The following is a 20,351-nucleotide window of genomic DNA, read 5'->3' as shown; positions in this document are numbered from 1 at the left end:
AATTCTTTCAGGTTGGAGTTTTGGTCGAACATCTTCTCCATTGTCCTTACTTACCTACTTTTATCAGTAATTATTCTTCATAACATTGATATTTACAAGCACTAATATCTACACAAAATTATTATTTAATAAGTTTTTATTAAAGTAGATATTTATGTATGATTTCACTGAAGACTCCTAAATATTTTGCAGACACATTATTTTCTCTTTAACCCATAAAACACAAAATTTATTTCTGCTTGAATTCTGTACTTATGTTTAATGTTAGTATAATGATGTGCACAATTAACAACAGTGTTTTTGTCGTCAAGTAATTGTTAATATAGAAAAATTTAAATGTTTTGAATATTCCATTTGAGAGTATTACTGTTGCCACTATCTTTATTAGAGGGAAATAAATGGTAGGGGTGGCTAAGGGTGGCCATAGCCCCCTATCTAGCTACGCCCCTGAAGCAGAGACAATTATGAAAGGTAAGGCAGATTTTTCAGATGTCCCACTCGTCCTAGTTTACATTTCCTTCTCGTGTTACATGACTGTGGGCAGGACAAAGCGGTGCTGAGGAGCAGCGCGCGCTCTCCTCGTTGGCTGGATTGTACACGTCAGCAGTCAATAACTTCTATCGCCGCTCTGTCATTCTCTTCCTGGTATGAACGTGTTGACACTTCACCCGTAGCTCGGGTAAGTCTGCTTCTTCTCTCTCCTTTTTTGTTCTCATTTCAAACTTTAGACTTTAATGGAGTCTGGTTGGACTAAACTTTCCTTTCCCTCCGCAGGTTCTTCCAGTCCGCGGCTGTTTGGGAAAATGTTCCTGCTTCCCAGCGGGGAGACGGTCGGTTAAAGCAGCCGTGAGAACACGGCTGCCGCTCGTGTCTTCAAGGGAACGTCACGCGGCGTTTCTGTTTGAAGAAGAGCCGCGCGAGGACGGGCTTTTAACGATGCAGGCGCGCGCGAGGAGGTGAATCAAAGCCATATCTGCTAAAGTCCAAAGTTTACCTTTAAGGAAGGGAAAGATGAGGCTCCGGCTGGTCAGACGGAATGTGCTCCTGCTGCTGGGAGTTATTTTTGTTCTTGTGACTCTCTTGTTTTCAACACGTGTGCTGATAGAGTCTGAAAATGACCCCGGAGCAGCCAGCTCCAGGGTGGTCTCCAGCAATGGAAATCAGGGAACAAACTCTTGTGAGATATTGAGCTTTGTGTCTCTGACTGAATTGACTCAGTCCATTTACAGTGCCAATTACAAACAGTGTGTCCACAATGCAGACAGGTTTCCTGGGGAGCCCCGCCTGATTCTGGTTGTGCAGGTTCACAACAGGCCTGAATACCTCCGGCTTCTCATCAGGTCACTGGAGAGGGCTGCTGAGGTGCACAGTTTTCTGCTTATCTTCAGCCACGACTATGTCTCACAGGAAATCAACACAATTGTGCGAGGGATAACTTTCTGCAAGGTACTGCAGATTTATTTCCCCTTCAGCACTCAGCTGTATCCCAATGAGTTTCCTGGGCAGGACCCACGAGACTGCCCCCGAGACATATCCAAGGAAGAGGCTCGTAAAACAGGATGCCTCAACGCGGACCACCCCGACTCGTACGGACACTACAGGGAGGCCTTCATCACTCAGACCAAGCACCACTGGTGGTGGAAGCTGCACTTCGTCTGGGAGCGAGTGCATGCCATGCAGGGCTACAGCGGCTTCGCCGTCTTCCTCGAGGAGGACAACTACATTTTACCAGACTTTTTCCACTTCTACAAGTTAATGATGGGGTTTAGGAAGACCAGCTGCCAAGACTGTGACCTGTTCGCTTTGGGAAACCACAACGGCGTGACAGATTTTAGCAGCATGTCCGATAAGGTGTTGACCTCTGGATGGCTGTCCACCAAACACAACATAGGCATGGCCATCTCTAGAGAGGTGTACTACAAGCTGATGGGGTGCAGCAACGAATTCTGCACCTACGATGATTACAACTGGGACTGGACCCTCCAGCACCTCTCTGGAGCATGCATCTCTAATCCCCTGAAAGTGGTGTCTGCGCAGGCCTCCAGGGTTCTGCACACGGGGGACTGCGGTCTACACCAGAAGGACAACTGCAGACCAGAAATGGCCTTACAAAAAGTAGAGGCGGGCCTTCAGACGGCGAAGGACAGCCTCTTTCCTCCACGTCTGGTCCTCAGTAGGCAGGAGCCAGTGGAGCACAAGGCCCACATGAAGAACGGAGGATGGGGAGATGTTCGAGACCACGTTCTATGCAATAACTATTCCAAACGCCTGTGAGCTCCGACTTTTCATTGATGGTTTACAAATGTGCCATCTTTAAGAATCTTCCAAGAGTATTTTTTTTTTTTTTTGGTGGGTTTATTTCTCTCGGCCGACAAGGTCGTAACCAAATAATTTTGGGAAAAAGTGGATGTTTGCATGATGATTTACATGTGAACTTTTAACTTTTTTATCCAGTGCCAAAGCCTTTACATTGTGACTGCAGACTCCTCCTTTGCTTTTCCGTCTGTTTCTACCACGCCAAAGCATTAGATGGGATTCGACATGAGAGCAGCATTTGATGTCGAATCCTGACAGCCCTTTCTATGCTGTTAATTCTAGAGATGCAAGAGAAAATCCTGCTTGTTTATAGTTGTTTTCTGGAAGTTGCTCAAAGATTTTCTGAAAGATGTTTCCATGTGGTGATGGTACGAAAGCATAATGGCAAACGTAAAAAAAAAATATATATATATATATCCACCTTCTTTAAATATTTTGGTCTTGTTTCAGTTCCTTAATTTGTTCATTAAATGAAATGTTCATCAGATAATGTGAAATTTATTTCTATGCTGGACCATTAGGGTGTTTTTCTTCCTCCCTCTGTATTGATCACAGAAACTTTAGAAAAAGAAAACAGCTTTTATTTACTTAAGGCCAAAAAAGTGACCTTTTGGAACCAATGTTTTGGTTCTGCAAACATCAGGATCCCCTGTGATGCTGCTTTCCTATATTTGCACCTTTTATGTTTAAATTTATGGGGGGTTTTTTTGTCTTTTTTTTTTTTTTTTACACTGTGTCGATTCGAGAATAAGATGAAAAATATGAAGATTTTATGTAAGAAAACTACAAATTCCCTTCAGTTTAGTTATTGTACGTATTTTTTTTTTGTTTTGTTGTTGTGTGCCTTAAATCTGACCAAAAATGCCTTATTCTGAAAAGCCTTTCAATGCACTGATATTAGATAAATTAGTACTTACATCCTAATCTCAATTTTGGGGCCCATTTTTTTATGTTGGGATATTTTCTGTTTTTTGCGGCTTTATTAATCAAATCAAAACTTCAGCTCTACTTAAAATGATTTGGGGTTTCTTTCTTAATGCCTGATTAAACCTGATTTTGGTGTGCCTCAAGGTGCCTTGCATAGATTTTGAAACATTTGTTGTAAATTTTATTGCTAAATGATTATTGGCTTGTATTTCGGCTGACAAAGAAAACTGATAACATCTTAAGAAAAAAAAAGCAATGACAATCCAGTGTACAAATGATGTTTGAAAAAAAGTCTGCTGCCTGTTGAACATTTCTGTGTACACTCTTCAACGATTCCTTTATATTTGAGAAAGAAATCAATAATTTTTTTTTTTTTTTGGTTCTCTGTCTTGAATTGTTCTGATCATCACTTGAAGTAACTGTTTGTTATTTTCCGTTTGCCAGATGGGGAAAGTACTTGCTAAACTGTTTCACTGTTTCATCAACAACTGAAATAAAAAAGACTGTTAAACTGGTATTACATGGTATATTTATTATCAAACCAGTTAAAAACCATGAAAAGATTACAGGATTACAGGAATTAAATAGGTAGAAAAAAAAGAAACAATATTTCTTTAGTCAAAGAAATTAATTATTATAGATCCTTGATTGTGATCAAATAGTGTTGTTTTGTATGTACGTTTGTGGGGATGAAACATGGGAACTTCATCAATAACCTGATTCCATGCATGCAGTTGGGAATTGTGACATAATATCAAGCAATAATGAAATAAAAAAAAATAGGTAAAAACAATGAGTTTTAATATCTCAGTGTAAAGGATGTTTGACATAAGAATAAAACCAAATGATACGGTATGATATGTGTATGTAGGTGTATACAATGTTTACTGCACTGTAATAAGCATGGCATTAGCAGTTCCTAAAAACTAGTAAATGATTTACAAAGATGTTTTAACTGTAACTTCTGCCAGTAACAAGCTAAAATAACAAACATGCAGCACTTGTGAGATTATTGAAGGATCATGTAGTTCAGACATAAAGAGTTAGACTTTTGTTTATAGATAACACTTTTTTCAATCAGTTAATAATTTAGTCAGTCTTTAATCTAATCTTTTAATACGAGTAGAAGATGATAGGAAGCTATCTTTAAATACATTTTATGTTCAGGTGACAGAAGTATAACAAACCATTAATGATACAAAATAACGAAAACAAACAAATGTATTGTGTTAGACAGGTGTAAAGCTCGTATGAACCCCCATAAATGGATTAAATCTCCCTACAATACTTTCTTCTCCCAGTACGTCACGTGATAAAATCCTCGCTTCCCATTGGTCAGGCTCCGCTCGGTGTTTATTTCCGGAAGTGAGTGAGTTGTCAGTGACAGACTTTCCAGACAACCAAAGCGTTAATCTGCGGCGGCGCATTGACAGGTAATCTGCGAAAGTTTAAATACCTTTAAACTAATCCAGCAATACTTATAAAAGCGTCTGAATAATCCGTATTCACCGTATTAAACTAGTCCTGTTGTGGTTGTAGATTTAGCCATTGTTAGCAGTTAGCTTAGGTTGAGCTCTGTGGCTGACGTCATTGAATTTGGTCTTTAAATGATCGGGGAAACCTCAGGATCAGACACAATCCGTCCCTGAGATAATCAAATTTGCCTTTTACGGACCTAAAGTATGTTTGTAGATGATTAGTAGCTGTTATTAGAAAGCTAACTCGGTATGTAACCCGCGGCGCCCCGTAAATGTGACGTAGGAATCCTTCACACTCCCGAAACAAACGTTCCGCCTTTAAGAAAAAAGTTATCTTTTTTGAAACACCCACCAGCTAGTCGGCTAAGCTACATCGTTAAGGTGTCTGTGTGATTAACCAGCTGTCCCTGTGTTACAGCCTTCCCTCTGTAGGTGTGATCCTGTCCCCAGAATGGCCCACTGGTTTCACAGAAACCCCCTGAAGGCAACGGCGCCGGTGTCCTTTAACTTCTACGGTGTGGCAGGAAGCCCAGCGGCCAACAAGATCTGCAAGTATGATGATCAACACTCGATGCAGAGCACTGCTGTCTCCAAACATGATCATCTGGCTAATACTGGTTTTCCTGAGAGATTTTGATATAGGATATAGGGTGTCTGCATCCTTTAAACATTCAGTGTGCACCTTAGATCACCTTCAATGTTTTCCAGGCTAAGGACCCCCATACTGATGACGAGATGGAGCGGGGACCCCCTAATTATTATATGAAATAGTGTTCTATCAAACTGGTCCTATAGTCACTCTATTACAGATGGAGTCATGTAACAAAAGTAATTTCTTTCCTGGTTGATGGGACAGGTGTTGTGACTGAAATGGCGCCCAGCTTGAAAGAGCTCCTGTGTGTCACTGAATGTGTGCATTAATGACTGAAAGGCATCTTCTGCCTCCATTTATCTGTTTATTACAGTGTGTTGAATTCATGTTAATGTGGATTTAAAGATATTTTAATTAGTGGAAAAAATTGCAGGGGGAATATAAAAAAAAAGTCTAATTAACCAAAACTTTTGCGACCCCCATGCAGTAGCACCGTGAACATTGTAGGTGTTTAAATGGATCACAGGGATGTTTTGCTGTGGGTGTGTCGTCTCCACTGTATTAAAATTGCAAAAGGCTGTTTAGGAGGCAACAATTGTCTGCTTGTCTGTTCAGATTTCCATGAGTTTGCATTTTGCCTGGTGTAAGTATATTCATCCTGCTCAAAGAGCCATATTGGACCAAAAAAAACAAAAAATAAATCTGTCTGGAGCCGCAAAAATGTAAAAGTCTTATATATGCCTCGTATGTCAACACAGACTGTATAGAAAAGTACTATGTGGGCATAAATATAGAATAAGCATTCATGATTAAATGCTTATCCTGGAGCAAATGTCACATAGCAGCATGAGGTGAGGGAGGAGCAGTGAACGCTCCCATCCCACGGTTTATGTTTTGTTGCATTGATGAAATTATAGAAACAGGATATGGTGGACGTGTTTCTGTTGGGAGGAGTTGATTGAGTCATGAGGAACCATCAGGAACTGACATTCATCAGAGCAGAGCTCTCTATCCCTGCATCCTCCATCACCAGCGTTCCTTGGTGTGATTTAGATTTTTACAATTTGGGGAAAAATGGAAGAAAGTAGCTGTATCAGAGCGTTACTTGTTTGATCTGTGGACGGTTTTCCCTCCTTGCAGCCAAACCAGCAGCAGTAGTGGAGTTTGGAGATGCAATCCACCTATTAAATCTATCGTTGCTCTCCTCTAATTTATCCAGAAGTTCTGCAATCACACTTTTTCTCTCCCTCCCAGCTTGGTGGTCGGCTAAATATTTAGCCTTTTCTGGAAATTCTTTTCCAAACCTTTTATTTTATTTTATTGACAACCTCTCATTACAAAGCAAAAAATGCAGGCAATCCTTTCGCATTTATAATGAAAGCAAATGATTTGGTCCATTCTTTTAATCCTCTTTTCTCATCAGCTATCTTCCTTTTTCCCTTTGAAAATAGTCCATGGTCCGAGACACACTTGCTGCTTTATTTGCCTATCACAGAGCCTCGCTGGTTGCAAATTATTGTTTAAATATATTTATTATATAAATGTTTACAGCATTGGAAAACATAATTAATTTTAGTTTGACCTCCTGCACACCATATTAAAACAAAAAAAAAATCTATTTTCATACATTTTTGAAAAAGCTCCAGGGAGCTGCAAGGGGGAGGCTAAAGAGCTTCATGCAGCTCTTGAGCTGCGGGTTGCTGACCCCTGTGTTAGGTGAACTCTCACCGCAGTAGATCCCCACATCGGACAAATGTTACAGCGCATATTAATGCTAAAACTTTGTCTTTATTACAAATTCCTATCAGTTGTATCCAAAGCACCTTTTTTAAACTATCCTGAATGTCAGAAACTCGCCAACAGGATCATGAGAGGCTGCTTTGCTGCCTCCTTTATTATGCAGGCTGTCATAATGTTAAAGTTTATGGATGCATTGATTTTTAACAGCAGACAATATAAATCAAAATGTTGCAGATGGTATCAAGTTGTGAGATGAGCGATAAGATGTTGAAAGGCAGACAAGCTCAGTGATCACACCTGTTTATCAGTCTGAACACTGTGGACACAATGGGGCTGATCTACACCATGGCAGGCAGTTTAGCCATTTAGAGCGCATGTGGGAGGGTTCAGATCAGATCTATACCTCCAGGCTTAAACTGTACCAATCCTGTAAGCAGACACGGCTCATTTCAGGAACGACATAAAGGCTCCCAGCAGGTGCAGCTCAAAGTATGAAACTAATGCAGCGTACAGTAAAGTCAAATGAAGCACAGCTTGGTTTCAGTCTGTAGCTTCTGCTGGTTTTTCGTTGCACCGACCTCATCAGATGTTCATCTGATTCTGTTCATCAGACTCACCTCTATGGATAAACACCTATATTCACATAAGCAATCCCTAAAATAAGGAAGACCTACTCAATGTCCCTATAGTCAACTCTTGAGGCAATCTGTCACTGTTGAGATTTGATTTATTTAATTTGCTTTTACCTAAAGGGTATTTAAATAAACACAAAAACTCAATCAGTCTGCATCCGGTAACTTAAGGGGAAATTTAGGTAAAAGCAATAATCATATCATTCATCAACAGGCAAATAATCAGATGAAAACAAGTGTTGTTGCAGCCCAGGTGTGAGCCGATTGATGGTATTTCATATTTATAAAAAGGTAAAATCCCGGCAAAGTCCTAAATATTACTATTCTTATAGTTTAAACCCCTTTAAAGTTATATCAGAATAAGGATTAGCAACTGGAGTTTTCTCCATCTGGAGACTGGGGAGCATAGAATAAATAAAATACAGGCCCTTCCTCCACCTGTTGCTGAGCACTAGCAGTTTGGATGGCTAGAAGTCGACTACCATGTTTGGAATCAGATTTTTTTGCCAAGTAGGTTTGCATTTAGTTACTTGTTACTTCTCCCAAAAAATGTAATTGAGTTACTAACTGAGATACTCCACAATAAAAGTAACTAGTTACTAGTTACTAGGTCCTGAACGGGGAGGGACAGAGGCTATGTCATTGTTACATAGCTTTGGGTTTTTAAAAATCTTCTAGTTCTTGAAAAGTATCCAGTAATGGCTGTTTTAAATACAAGTTAGTAGATCAAATATACATTTTTATTTTTTTAAACGTAGTAATGTTGTCATGCAGTCCAGCTGCTATTTTTAGTTCTAGTTATCTTCCCATCGTGGATCTGGGTGCAGCATGTACAGCATGACTAATGCTGTAGAACTGCATGGATGACACAAACAGGAGACTCTTTTAGCAATGAATGATCAATCTGTGGGTCTTGGTGATCTACTCTCATGCTGTTTTTGCATCAGGCAGAAGAGTCTAACCTGATGTCCGTCTGTGTGGCCTGTTTAGTGACCTGAGGACCACCAGAGCGAGGCTGCTGGAGATGTTCACTGATTCCACCTGCACCCCAGAGACCATGAAGAACGCCTCGGATGCATACTTCTCTCTGCTGCAAGGCGAGTCCACTAATGTCAAGTTTTCTTTAGACGCGAAGTTATTTAACATTGGTTTGTTTTACTCGTAAAACATCCACTAGACTTTGTTACAAAGTTTGAAGACATTTTGCTTCCCATCCAGGAAGCTTTTTCTATTCAAAATCTCAAGAAAGCATTGAGTTCCAGGTTTTATACAGTAGCTCAACAAAGCCTTGTTTTGTTTTGGACATTCTTTTGAGGACCAGAATGTTCACATTTTGGAGAAAGAAGATAGGTGGTTTGAGAGGGGCGTGAAGGAAGCCGTCTATGTTAAGAAAGAAAAGCCAACCTTAAACAGACGGGGTGGACTCAGGTTTCAGCTTTCAAAAACCTACAATGCAGCAATTGAGTTGATTCCTTCCCTTTTATCTTTGCAGCCCCTGTACAGGAGAACAGAGGGCCTCGCCTATTCAGCCAGGCCAACAATCCCCTTTAACGACTCCCCTTTTTAGACACTAGACTGGTATGGGGCATTGCAAGCACAAAAGAATCCAAACAACCCCCATTCCAAATGATTGGACCCCATTGTCTGTGTTAGCATGTTTTCAAAACAAACACAAGGCTTTGTTGGGCTACTGTATAAAACTTCAAACTCAACGCTATTTCTGACATTTTGAATTAAAAAGCTTCCTGGATGGGAAGCGAAACATCTTCAAACTTTGTAACGAATTCCAGTGGATTGTTTTTTTGTACTTTTTAAAAATGACTATGATCTGAATGACTGAGAATCTTCACCAACATAATTGTAGTTTAGTTTTTCATCATTTTCTGGGGGAATGTCAAAAAGTAAAATCCGTTTTAACTTTTAACTTTAACTAACTTGTGTAAAAATCTCATTTTGATTTATATAGTTCTGATCCCAGGGAGGTTTAGTCCACTTTTATACCCGTAATGAAACCAGAGGAGAATAAGAAACCTGCATATAGTTCATCTTTATTTGAGACTTTAACCATGTTTTCTTACACTGCATTAAAACAAATGATTTAGTCCAATTTGTTAAAAAGCTGATGTAGAGTCGGTTACCAAGCAACCAAACCGCAATGGTGTAAATGGAGAAAAAGTTTGAGTATCATTCATTTGTTGACCTGCAATCACCAAAGTACATCAATGTTTTTAATTTCTGGCTTTTGTCCCATTACCCATCAGGCTTCATCACGTCCCTGGATGGAACCACACAGGAGAACAAGATGAGGTTCATCCAGAACTTCAAGTGGACCGACACCTTACAAGGAAACATGGCAAGGTATGAAACAGTCTGAGAGTAAAAGCTCTGACTGTAGATTCTTCTAAACTCCTCTCCTGTCTTTGGTCGGCTCTCAGTGCTCAGCAGGACGCTGTCTTTGAACTGGCATCTATGGCCTTCAACGTAGCCATCTGGTACACCAAGTTCGCCTCAAGACTCACCGGGAAGGAAAAGTGAGTCTTCTTGTTCCCATATCAGTTCAAACATCCCTTCATTTAAAAACAAAATGTGACACTTTTTCACAAATTCACACATCTTTCTAGATGTTTTATTCAGATTTAGATCAAATGGCCGAAGTGACAGTAAAATAACGTGAAGCTCTGAAAATTAAATCCATATTTTAATCCAACAGACGGACCTCTTCATTCAGTACATCTAGCTAACGCTGCAAAAACGGATCCAAAAATAAGAAGAAAAATTCCTAAAATTAGTGTATTTGGCCTTAATTTGAGCAGGTAAATAGGTTGATCTACAAATTAAATGAGTATGTGTATACCTGATGTAAAATAATTGAATATTATGCTTTTAAAGGAGATATTTTTCTCATATAATCATAAATGATCTTATTTTAGACTTAGACAAACTTTGTAATTTTGTATACACAGAGTGTAAACAAAATGAAATTTCGTTTTGTATGGCTCTCATGACATTTCCATTTCTTAAAGTGAGTAAATTATTCCATCACCAAATTGTTTTACCCGCTCATATTAAGGGATGATACACTAATTTAACAACATTTGACATATATTTCAGGTTTTACAGTGTAGCAGTGTGTTGGGCTACCATTTATCCAGAACATCCTCAGTCATCTTCTTAAAGACATTTATGGAACAGTCAAATCTAGAAACCAGCTGAGGAGGATTTGAGCTTTGTGTCACGGAGCGTTAATCTGCTGGAATCAAATGAGCACAATATGTTTCGCAACAGCACTAAGATACACTGCAAAGAGCAAACTTAAAGGAAGTAGAAAGTTCTTGAAATGTGTCATTTTCCCTTCATTTGAGCACATGAATAAAGTGATCTGCTTAAGATAAGAATAAAAACAGTCTTTATCTTATTTCAAGTACAGGAAATATATTTATCTTCTAAATAGTCCCTTTTTTGAGCTGCTTTTACTTACCTCCTCAAATGAAGCACAAACAGTTATTTCACAATAAATCTTTTTTTTATTTATGACTTTGAAGGTTAGGTTAGATGCTCTGTTGGTAGTGATGGACCTGCTATATTGTCCACTTGTGAAGGTGAGTGCATCACAGCAGTGGAATCCGTCGCGTCCTTCATCTATTTCTGTGTTGTGTCTGCAGAGATCGTGTTCTCAGGTCACTTTATCAGCCTTATTCTGAGGCTCAGATTAAGCCTAAACTCGCCCTCATCCCATCGAAAAGAACAAAGTTGATGCTGATTCAGTGTTTCCACTCAAAGGCAGCTGGATATGCGTAGCTAATAAAGCGGCCAGTGAGTCCATCTTTGGATTAGTACAGAACAGCTGTCAGGGTTTTGTCTGACTGTTCGAGTTGCCAGTTGGTTCCCTTACCCGGCCACCCGCTACCAGACGACCCAGAAAGGGAAAACAATACTCACACTGACAGGATTGTTTTGCCTCCCTAACAGCATAACAGAGCCTGAAGCCAAGGATGTTCACAAGAGCCTGAAGGTCGCTGCTGGAATATTCAAAACTCTCAAGGTGAAGCAGAGGCACAGCTGGATGTTAGATCTTTAAGAAACATCCTCATTGGCTGTAATTTTTCTACATATTAGTTTAGAAAACAGCAAAAGGATGAACGCCCTGAACACTTTTCTATTTTCATATTTTGGTATCTTTTCCACAGGAGGTCCACATTCCTCGCCTCATCACCCCCGCTGAAAAGGGCAGAGACTTGGAGCCCAGAGTGATTGATGCGTATATCATCCAGTGCCAAGCTGAGGCACAAGAAGGTACCATCAGATTAAATAACAAATGGATGTGCCATACAGACTTCACATTGGCAGATAGATTTCTATCTGCCAATGTGCTTCCGCAGGTCATTAACAATAATTAAAGTCATTATATTATTATTATTTTTTCAAATTAATGCCTTAATTGGCATTAAACTGCATTAAATGTGATTATCATGACATTTAAAATGGAAAACAAGGAAATTGGGGACATGGCTGCAGCCTGTCGACGGTAAAGATGAGACAGGATTTTGCTGTGTTATATATGATAGTCATTAATACATTTTGATGGCTTTAAAAATTACTTCTAAGAGTATTAAAAATCATTAAATAAGAGTTACTCATTCCTGTATAAACCCTGTTTAGACTTTAACTCTTTAAACTGATTCTGAAGCAAATCAAACTGTAAAACATAATTTCTTTAAGGACAGATAAAATGTCTTATCAAGTTTCTTTCAGTGTTCCTTTCTTGTTTTGTTCCACTTTTTCTCTGCTGCTTTATTTGAATCCAAACTCTGAACAGCTGCTGCTCTGTTTCACCTTTCCAGTGACGATTGCCAGAGCCATCGAGCTGAAGCACAACGCCTCACTGATTGCAGCTTTGTCTTTTGAAACGGCAAACTTCTATCAGAAAGCAGGTCAGTGTTGTTATATCAGCGCAAACAGACTCTAACAGGGTTGTTTAGTGCATCAGGACCTGAGAGGCAGTGCTCTGCAGAATGTATGCTTTTTCATTATGTCAGCCTAACCACAAACTTCAGTGTGCTTTAATGTTACTTCTTGGAATGAAGCAACACAAAGGTGGGCGTAGTTAAAAGTTCATAATTTATTTTAGTGACTAATATCTACTAGATCAAATCCAGTCCAGCAAATTACAGTAAATAGTCCAAATGTGTGAGATTGGCGTTGAGTCATAGTGTCCAAAATGTTTTGATTCATCTTATAAACATCTTATATATAGGAACATGCTAGACAAGGACAGATGTAACCAGAGAAGCAGCCCAGAGACCTTTATTAGCTCTGGAGGAGCTGCAAGGATTCACAGCTCAGGTGGGAGAATCTCCTGAACGTGTAATAAAGCTACCAAAGGTTCGGTTTTCTTTAAGAAGACATTAAAATGATGTGATGATCAGTTTGGACGAGGGCAGAAAAACCTGAAAAATCATTGCTATGGTAACACATGGTGGCGGCAGCATCAGGTTGCGGGAAGGCCTTATCTCCAGGAAAGTGGTTCAGAGTGAATGGAGCATCACACAGAGCAGTAAGAGGGTGCTCTGTGTGATGCAATTTGTGTGTAGAATGGTCTAGTCAAAGTCCAGCATGGAATCTGGTTATGAATCTATAGCAATTTGGAAAAAAAACAACTGTTTACAGAAGAATCAACTAAGATTGAACCGTTATGCAAAGAAGAAACAGATGAGCTCCGCTAAAAACCGCAGCTAAATCTTCTTGATCTTTTCAGCTCATGGTGGTTTGGTGGTAAATCTACATACAGAACCTGTTTATTTAAGTTTTTTTATCCATGTATCTGCAGACCACACACTGAACACCCTGGAGCCAGAATACAGCAGCAAGTGGAGGAAGTACCTGCAGCTGAAGCAGTACTTTTACATGGCTTATGTAAGCTGACACACATTTGCAGCTTCGCTTAGTTTGGATTAAATGACAAAACGTCAGCTTTAAACTTTAAGTCTCTCCCCCTCTGTTTTTGGATTGCAGGCGTTCTGCTACCACGGCCAGACTCTGCTGGCCAGCGACAAATGTGGAGAGGCTATAAGATCCCTACAGGAGGCCGAAAAATGTACGAACACAAGAAGTAATATTTGTTTCATTTGGTTAAATATGCAGGGATCTCACCAAAGAAGTTGTCATAGTTTATATTCTCTAAATGTACGTCAGTTTTTAGCCTTAGACAGGCTTCACTCTATAATGCCAGTCAGCCATGTGTCGCTGCATTTCCTTCGCTTATCATTTCTGAGGCAGAACTAACGACTGTACGTCTCGCCGCAGGTGTTTCCTGTGAGTTAGCTTCCTGTTTTCTGCAGCTGTGTATCTATAGAAAAATGCATCCCAACATGAGCTGCAGCCTCCTCCTCCCTCCGTTTGCTTGTTACTGACTCAGAACCGCCCGTGTTTTAGGCTACTCCCGCGCGGAGGCGCTCTGTAAAGAGTACCGTCAGACCAAAGGCCCCGGCACCACGGCCAAGCCGTCGGAGCAGCTGTTCTTCCTCAAACTGGGCGCCCTCATTAAAAGCACGCTGGAGAAGTGCCAGAGAGAGAACGGCTTCATGTGAGACACTCTACACACACCTATTAATGCTGACTCAGACACTTTCTCTGTCTCTTTCTCTTTTGGAAAAACTCTGAGATGAGCAAAAGAAGAGCATTCAGTTCTAGAACAAACTTTTCCAAACTAGACAGTATGAATTATAATTGCTGATTATTGCTTCATTATTGCTGTAATCCAGCCTTTCTTCTATAAGTGTTCATGTACAGATAATACCAGGTTTGACCATAATCTCATTAAAGAGACTCAATCCTCACTGTTCTGACATAAAATCTGCTTAAACAGGATCTTTTTTTTTTAGTTGCAAAAATTACAAAAAAAAGGAATTAAAGATAATAAATGTACTATTGAAAAATTATAACGTTACATAATTTTTGGGGCTAAATTCATTCATATAACCAATTAGCTTTGAGCTTCACATATTCTGTTTGTTCATTAAGTCTTTAAAACTCTGAAAATATCTTCAAAAGTTCTTTAAAATGAAAGAAAAAAATTTAGAAAACATGAGCGAATTGAGCGTCTACAATCCAAGGTTCTCCTGCTCCTTGTTTATTTGGACTGCTCCTCTGGATGTTTGCAGATACTTCCATAAAATCCCCGCAGAGCCTCCCCAGCTGGAGCTGAAGGCCAGCTACGGCCTGGCCGAGCCGGTCCCCTTCGAGCTGCCGCCTCTCAGCGAGCAGTGCACTGCTGAGGTCTACGCCACCTTCGACCTGACCAAGGGAGCTAAGAATGACAAGGTGCGCCGTCGCTTTGGGATTACATCACAGAAAAAACATGCCCTGATTGACCAACAGCTTGTTTTTGATCATCTCAAGATGATTAGAAATCTGTTCATTGGTAAAAAATGCATTTTATCTTGGATTATTTTGGATTAAGGAGATAAAAGAGACATTTTGCCAATGGATGGAGACAATTTACACTTAAAATGAGAAAACACAATTGCATGGTCTTATTTTAAGTGCATATTATCTAATTATCTTATTTTAAGAGTAAAAATACTCATTCCATTGTCAAATTATCTCATTTATCTACTCAAATTAAGAGTAAATGTACTTAATTTAAGACATTTTTACTTATTTCTAGATCTTTTTTCCAGTTTTTTTAATTGATTTTGAATTAAAGGTGTCATGAGCCTGTTTTCTGATCCCACAGGCCAAACCCAAGGAGGAGGAGGTTAAGCCGATGAAGGAGCCTGATCTGAAGCCCCAGAAGGACACAGGCTGCGTCGTCTCCTAAACCCTCCCTCTTTGACAGCTCCGCGCTGAAGTATCAGCCTTTATAAAGACAGCATCTGTTTATCTTCCTCCATAGGAGACTTTTATTTCTCTGTTAATCCATGGTGTTTTACATACATGCTGAAACGTGTACATTATATTTGGAGATGATCCACTACCATGACAATCTAAAGTCTGTCTGCTACTCGTGGTGAACCAGGCAGGCCATAAATCCACTCCCACCTAAAAAAAAAAACATCCCATATCATCTGATTCTTTCTTATCTACTGGGGTTATAGTTTATTGTTTAGATTTGAACAAATCTAACCAGATAGTTGTTTTCAAACTACTGCAGCACTTCACACTGTCCACAGCGGTTAATTCTCTAAACCAGATAAAATCCAAACATGAGTGGAAAAACATCCCTGGTCCTGGTTGCTACAGAGCAGCTGAGCGTTAAGATGGAAACACAACCGAAGCTGATGCCTTCTGTTCGGTAACCAGTATAATAATGAAAAGAATCCAGAATTTCAATCTTAAGGAAAGCACTTATTGCACTGCAGACAGCGTATGTATGGAACATTAAGCACTACACATGTAGCTCATCCTGAAGAAAAACAATCCTCAGCACCACCTGATCACAGTCAGACTATATGAGCTGGCTGTTTCCTTTCCAATCCGCAACAATCATTTATAATAATAGGAAATCCAGACATGCAGTGGACAGACGCTGGACTGTGTGTTGGTGGCTGATCGGATTTTTTTTTTAGTCGTTTACAATCTGTTTGTATTAGATCTCTTTTTCTATTTGACATGAAATGGTTGTTTTCTACATGTTCTTTTCCTTAAAGGACAAATTATTATTATTGCTGGATTATTATTGGTATCATTTTGCAGTGATGACACAACTCCGACAAAGTGTCTGTTTAGGATCCCTCGTTTGTTTTGCTTCTGTGTTGATTGTAATAATAAGAACCCATTCAGGTAGCGTTAAACCGTTAATCCCCGACATTTTCTGTCCAACTGAGCTTAAAATTGTGAACTTTTTGTCAAAAGATGACCCCTCCCCCGCCTGTTGATACACACTGCTGGCCAGCTGACTGAAAGGAGGCTACTACTGTTTCCCTTCACTTAGAAAAAAAAACAATTAGCTTTTTAGAAACACAATCCCAGCGTCTCCTGTTAAAGCTGATCATGTCTGCCTCCTGCATGAAGCGCGCTACTACTAAATGATTTATTATACAATTTTCCTCACGTCTCTGTATTTAAATACTAATATATGCTGCTGGTAACATAAATAAGACTTTAAATGCAGGAATTCTTTAGAATCAGTTAAATTTTTCCTTTTTAAATATATATATTTTTTTAAATCAGTGATTATGTTGGGTTTTTGTTTCACATTAGGTTTCTAAATGTACCATAAAAGCATGCCTGAAGAGGGAACCTTAAAGTAAAAGATACTGTAAGATTCAGCGTTTTGTTTTCTGTTATTGTTCTAAGATCATCCCACATCCCACTTTGGAAGCTTGTATAGGCTGTATCATTCTGCTTACATGCACTAATTTAACCCACCTGTATACCTGCTGACCTAAGTTAGACTCAAAGTTAAACTCTGACTCCCTCCTTGATGTTTTCATGTCACATTGTAACATCTCTGCACTTTATCCGGCAGGTTTTAAAGTCGCGCTGGTTTATAGACTGATGTAGTTTTCGCACCGGGAGCGCTTGATTCGCTTTATGAGGCTGTGGGGTCGGTCGGCCCTCAGTGCTAATCGATTCTCTATGAGGGTGCTGCACCAGAGCTGCAGTGTAAACTCCTCCCTCCTCCTCTTCCTCTGCTGTGGTGTCCTTCATGTAAATGTTACTCATATGGTATTAAATCAGTCAAAAAAAACCTTCCTTCTGTACTGTCTTTTCTTTCCATATTTATGCAGTCTTACATTATAGACACAGAAAGGATTCAGCCTTCAAAATGCACAAATAAGCTTAAAAACGAGTAATAAAATAACCAAACTAGCCTATGAATAGCTCTGGAATGATGTCAGAGGAGCACGCCTTCTTTCCAGTCAATCTGGAAAGCATTTGGAGGCTGTTTTAAAGAGGCACAGAAGACAGTTGCTAAACTCTACCTTGTAAAAACAGATTAACAAAATTTTGCATCCCCATGTATTGCCTGGACTTTAGAACATTGATAAAAGGAGAACAAAACAACCCAGGTTTGCAATGTGGAGAGGAACAGACATTTCTGCAAGGCAAATTAAAAAGCAGCTGGACTCGACTGTTATGAGAAGCTTTCAACCAGATGTGAATCCTCTCTGGGAACCGAAACACAGCGAAGCTTTGGGCAGAAATTATCACAGAGGAAATGTTAGTTTTTTTCTATACAGATGAAGCACCAGCTAACAGTAGTATGGAGTGAATTTTGTTCCAATTTTTTTTTAGGAAATGAAACTGAAAAAAATGTGTACTTCATCTTAATAATAAAAGGTTGTCAGCGTACATTTCTACAGGTTTAAAATATTCTAATAAATTTTTTTTTCTTTAGATTAAATTTAATAAATTCCATTCTTTTCCAATTGTATTTTATATATATCCCATTCTCTTCACTTTGAGCCCAATAAAAACAACTGTTTTCGATGCACACATTAACCAGATTAAATGCAGGTGCTAACGTCCATATAGACCAGGGGTCTGCAACCTGCGGCTCTGGAGCCACATATGGCTCTTTGGACCCTCTCCACCGGCTCTTAATACTGGCTAAAATGTATATAAAGAGCTAAATAATTTACTATAATATATACCGGTATCAATAGCTTTAGCGTTTTTTATAAGATGGAAGAGAATGAGTTTAAAAGAACCAGAAATATATTTTCAGAGACATTTTTCTATGAATTAGCTTGAAAACTATATGTTTTAACATTAAAAATATATGAATTGATTGTCTGAGATGGCAACAACTAATTTCCTATACAAGCTTTTAAAAAGAAGGTTTTCTAGAAAAAATCATGGTATTATTTGCGGCTCTAAACAACTTTTATTTGGTCGTACTCTGGGCAAAACGGCTCTTTGGATATGAAAGGTTGCAGACCCCTGATATAGACCAATAGAAAAGCGTCATGCTCCTCCCTCCAGAGGAAACCCCACCCCCACAAGTAAAGAGAATCTAATATAGAAAACACATTATAAGAAAAAAAATTCAGTTTCTAAAATCATATCAGAAAAGGAGAGTTCTAAAAAAAAGTTAAATATCAAAATTTTTTTTAGGAAAAAAAAAGTTTTAAATAATACAATTTGAAAATAAAAATGGAATGTGAGCGAACAGCCAAGTTAATCTAAAATAATCTTAAAATCTTTTATCGATAAAGAACATCCTTTTCTGGATTGCATTTCCTTCAGATTTTCCTTTTACCAAGTGGTCTATGCAATAATTAGTAAACATAACAGAGTTTTTAGCACATTGCTCAAAAGAACAGGTACCTCCACTTGTTTTAGCCAATTCTCACTTCTTCACACATCCTTCATATTTAGGTTTTATTCTAGAATGATGCCTCTGCCACGATTTATATCTAGTTAAATTTAAGATTTATAATCCAAAAAAAGAATATTAAGAAAACAATCCATTGGACTTTGTTTGAAAACGTTTCTCTTCCCATCAAGGAAGCTTTTTCAATTCAAAATGTCAGAAATAGCGTTGAGTTCAAGGATTTATACAGTAGCCCAACAAAGCCTTGTTTTTGTTTAGAAAACAAGCAAACTAATACGGACGAAGGGGTCCACCACTTTGGAATGGGGGTCGTTTGGCCTCAAAAACAAGGCTTTGTTGGGCTACTGTTAGAGAAAAAACATAAAACTGTATAAAACCTCAAACTCAACGCTATTCCTGACATTTTGAATTGAATAAGCTTCTTGGATGGGAAGCGAAACGTCATCAAACTTGGAAACAAAGTCCAGTGGGTTGTTTTTAATTTTCTTTTTTCTTTTTTTTTTGGAATGACTGTGACCTGGATGACTGGGAACCTTCACCAAATTAAGACTTATAGGAAACAGCTTCAGCGGCCCTAAAGGTGCACACAGACCTGATGGAATGCAAGAACATCAATAATAAATGATTTGAGAACTGATTTTATATCTAATGTAACATCTATCCTGTACAGTTCTACTGAATAATAAACAAAGCTGCCAGAAGAATAATAGTAAAGTTTAGATATACTTTTAGTCACTCAGTGTGAGGCGATAGCATTCAGATGGACACAAATTTACAACAGAAAATAAACTGCACCGCTTTAGAGATCAAAATTAAAGTATTTCTGATTCTGAATAACCAGATTTCAATAAATAGATAACTGATCAGGAGGATTTTAAATTTGTACAGGTGGGTTTTTGTGTAAAAAAAAAAAAAGGCAACAAGTAGCTTATAAGAAATACAAAAACTGCAAATAACAGGATGTTTACACTTAATGAGTTTGTGAGGAGAGGTTTTAATAATGAAGTCTAATACAATCTGGGAGGAAGGATCTGTGGAGGCGCCTCTTTGTGCATATATGCTTCAGCTATTCACTTCAATTAAAAAATACCGTGTTAACCCCAAAGGGAAATTAAATATTTGTCACTGAAGGAGCTCTTCAGTGAAAATGAGGAAAATAAAAGTTAATAAAAGCATCAAACTAAAACCTGTTTGAATGTGAGCCACTGTGGATCTCTTTATGGTCCCAGTGATAACAGATGGGTGTGGCTTCCTGTAGTGGCTGTAGATTAAACATTCTCTCAGGTCTCTGTGAGTTTTGGAAAGTAGGAGTGACAGACAGATCCTGACATTCCTCAGCAGCCAATCCCAGCCTCAGCAGGACATGAAGGAAACTGTTGGCGGTA

The 20,351-nt window shown here is 38.9% G+C and overlaps 2 protein-coding genes across 2 annotated transcripts; both read left to right on the top strand.

Annotated features, from left to right (window-relative positions):
- The first annotated feature begins 518 nt into the window (after nt 1-518).
- On the top strand, nt 519-3,760 carry LOC119772555 (alpha-1,6-mannosyl-glycoprotein 2-beta-N-acetylglucosaminyltransferase). Its single transcript, XM_038269013.1, has 2 exons — nt 519-679; nt 775-3,760. The coding sequence occupies exon 2, from the start codon at nt 1,012-1,014 to the stop codon at nt 2,272-2,274; it is 1,263 nt and encodes a 420-aa protein (XP_038124941.1). The 5' UTR covers nt 519-679; nt 775-1,011; the 3' UTR covers nt 2,275-3,760.
- An 803-nt stretch (nt 3,761-4,563) lies between these two features.
- On the top strand, nt 4,564-16,617 carry brox (BRO1 domain and CAAX motif containing). The gene is made up of 13 exons (XM_038269012.1): nt 4,564-4,676; nt 5,140-5,273; nt 8,676-8,782; nt 9,947-10,043; nt 10,121-10,216; nt 11,655-11,727; nt 11,873-11,978; nt 12,527-12,616; nt 13,513-13,598; nt 13,698-13,779; nt 14,118-14,268; nt 14,846-15,005; nt 15,421-16,617. Exons 2-13 carry the CDS (start codon nt 5,173-5,175, stop codon nt 15,502-15,504), a joined length of 1,233 nt encoding a protein of 410 aa, XP_038124940.1. The 5' UTR covers nt 4,564-4,676; nt 5,140-5,172; the 3' UTR covers nt 15,505-16,617.
- Nucleotides 16,618-20,351: the final 3,734 nt, after the last annotated feature.

The sequence above is a fragment of the Cyprinodon tularosa genome, unplaced genomic scaffold, assembly GCF_016077235.1.
Source record: "Cyprinodon tularosa strain WSP-4 unplaced genomic scaffold, ASM1607723v1 ctg715, whole genome shotgun sequence".
Lineage (NCBI taxonomy): Eukaryota > Metazoa > Chordata > Actinopteri > Cyprinodontiformes > Cyprinodontidae > Cyprinodon > Cyprinodon tularosa.
The sequence above is the reverse complement of the archived record's forward strand: the minus strand, read 5'-3'. Positions and strand labels throughout refer to the sequence as shown.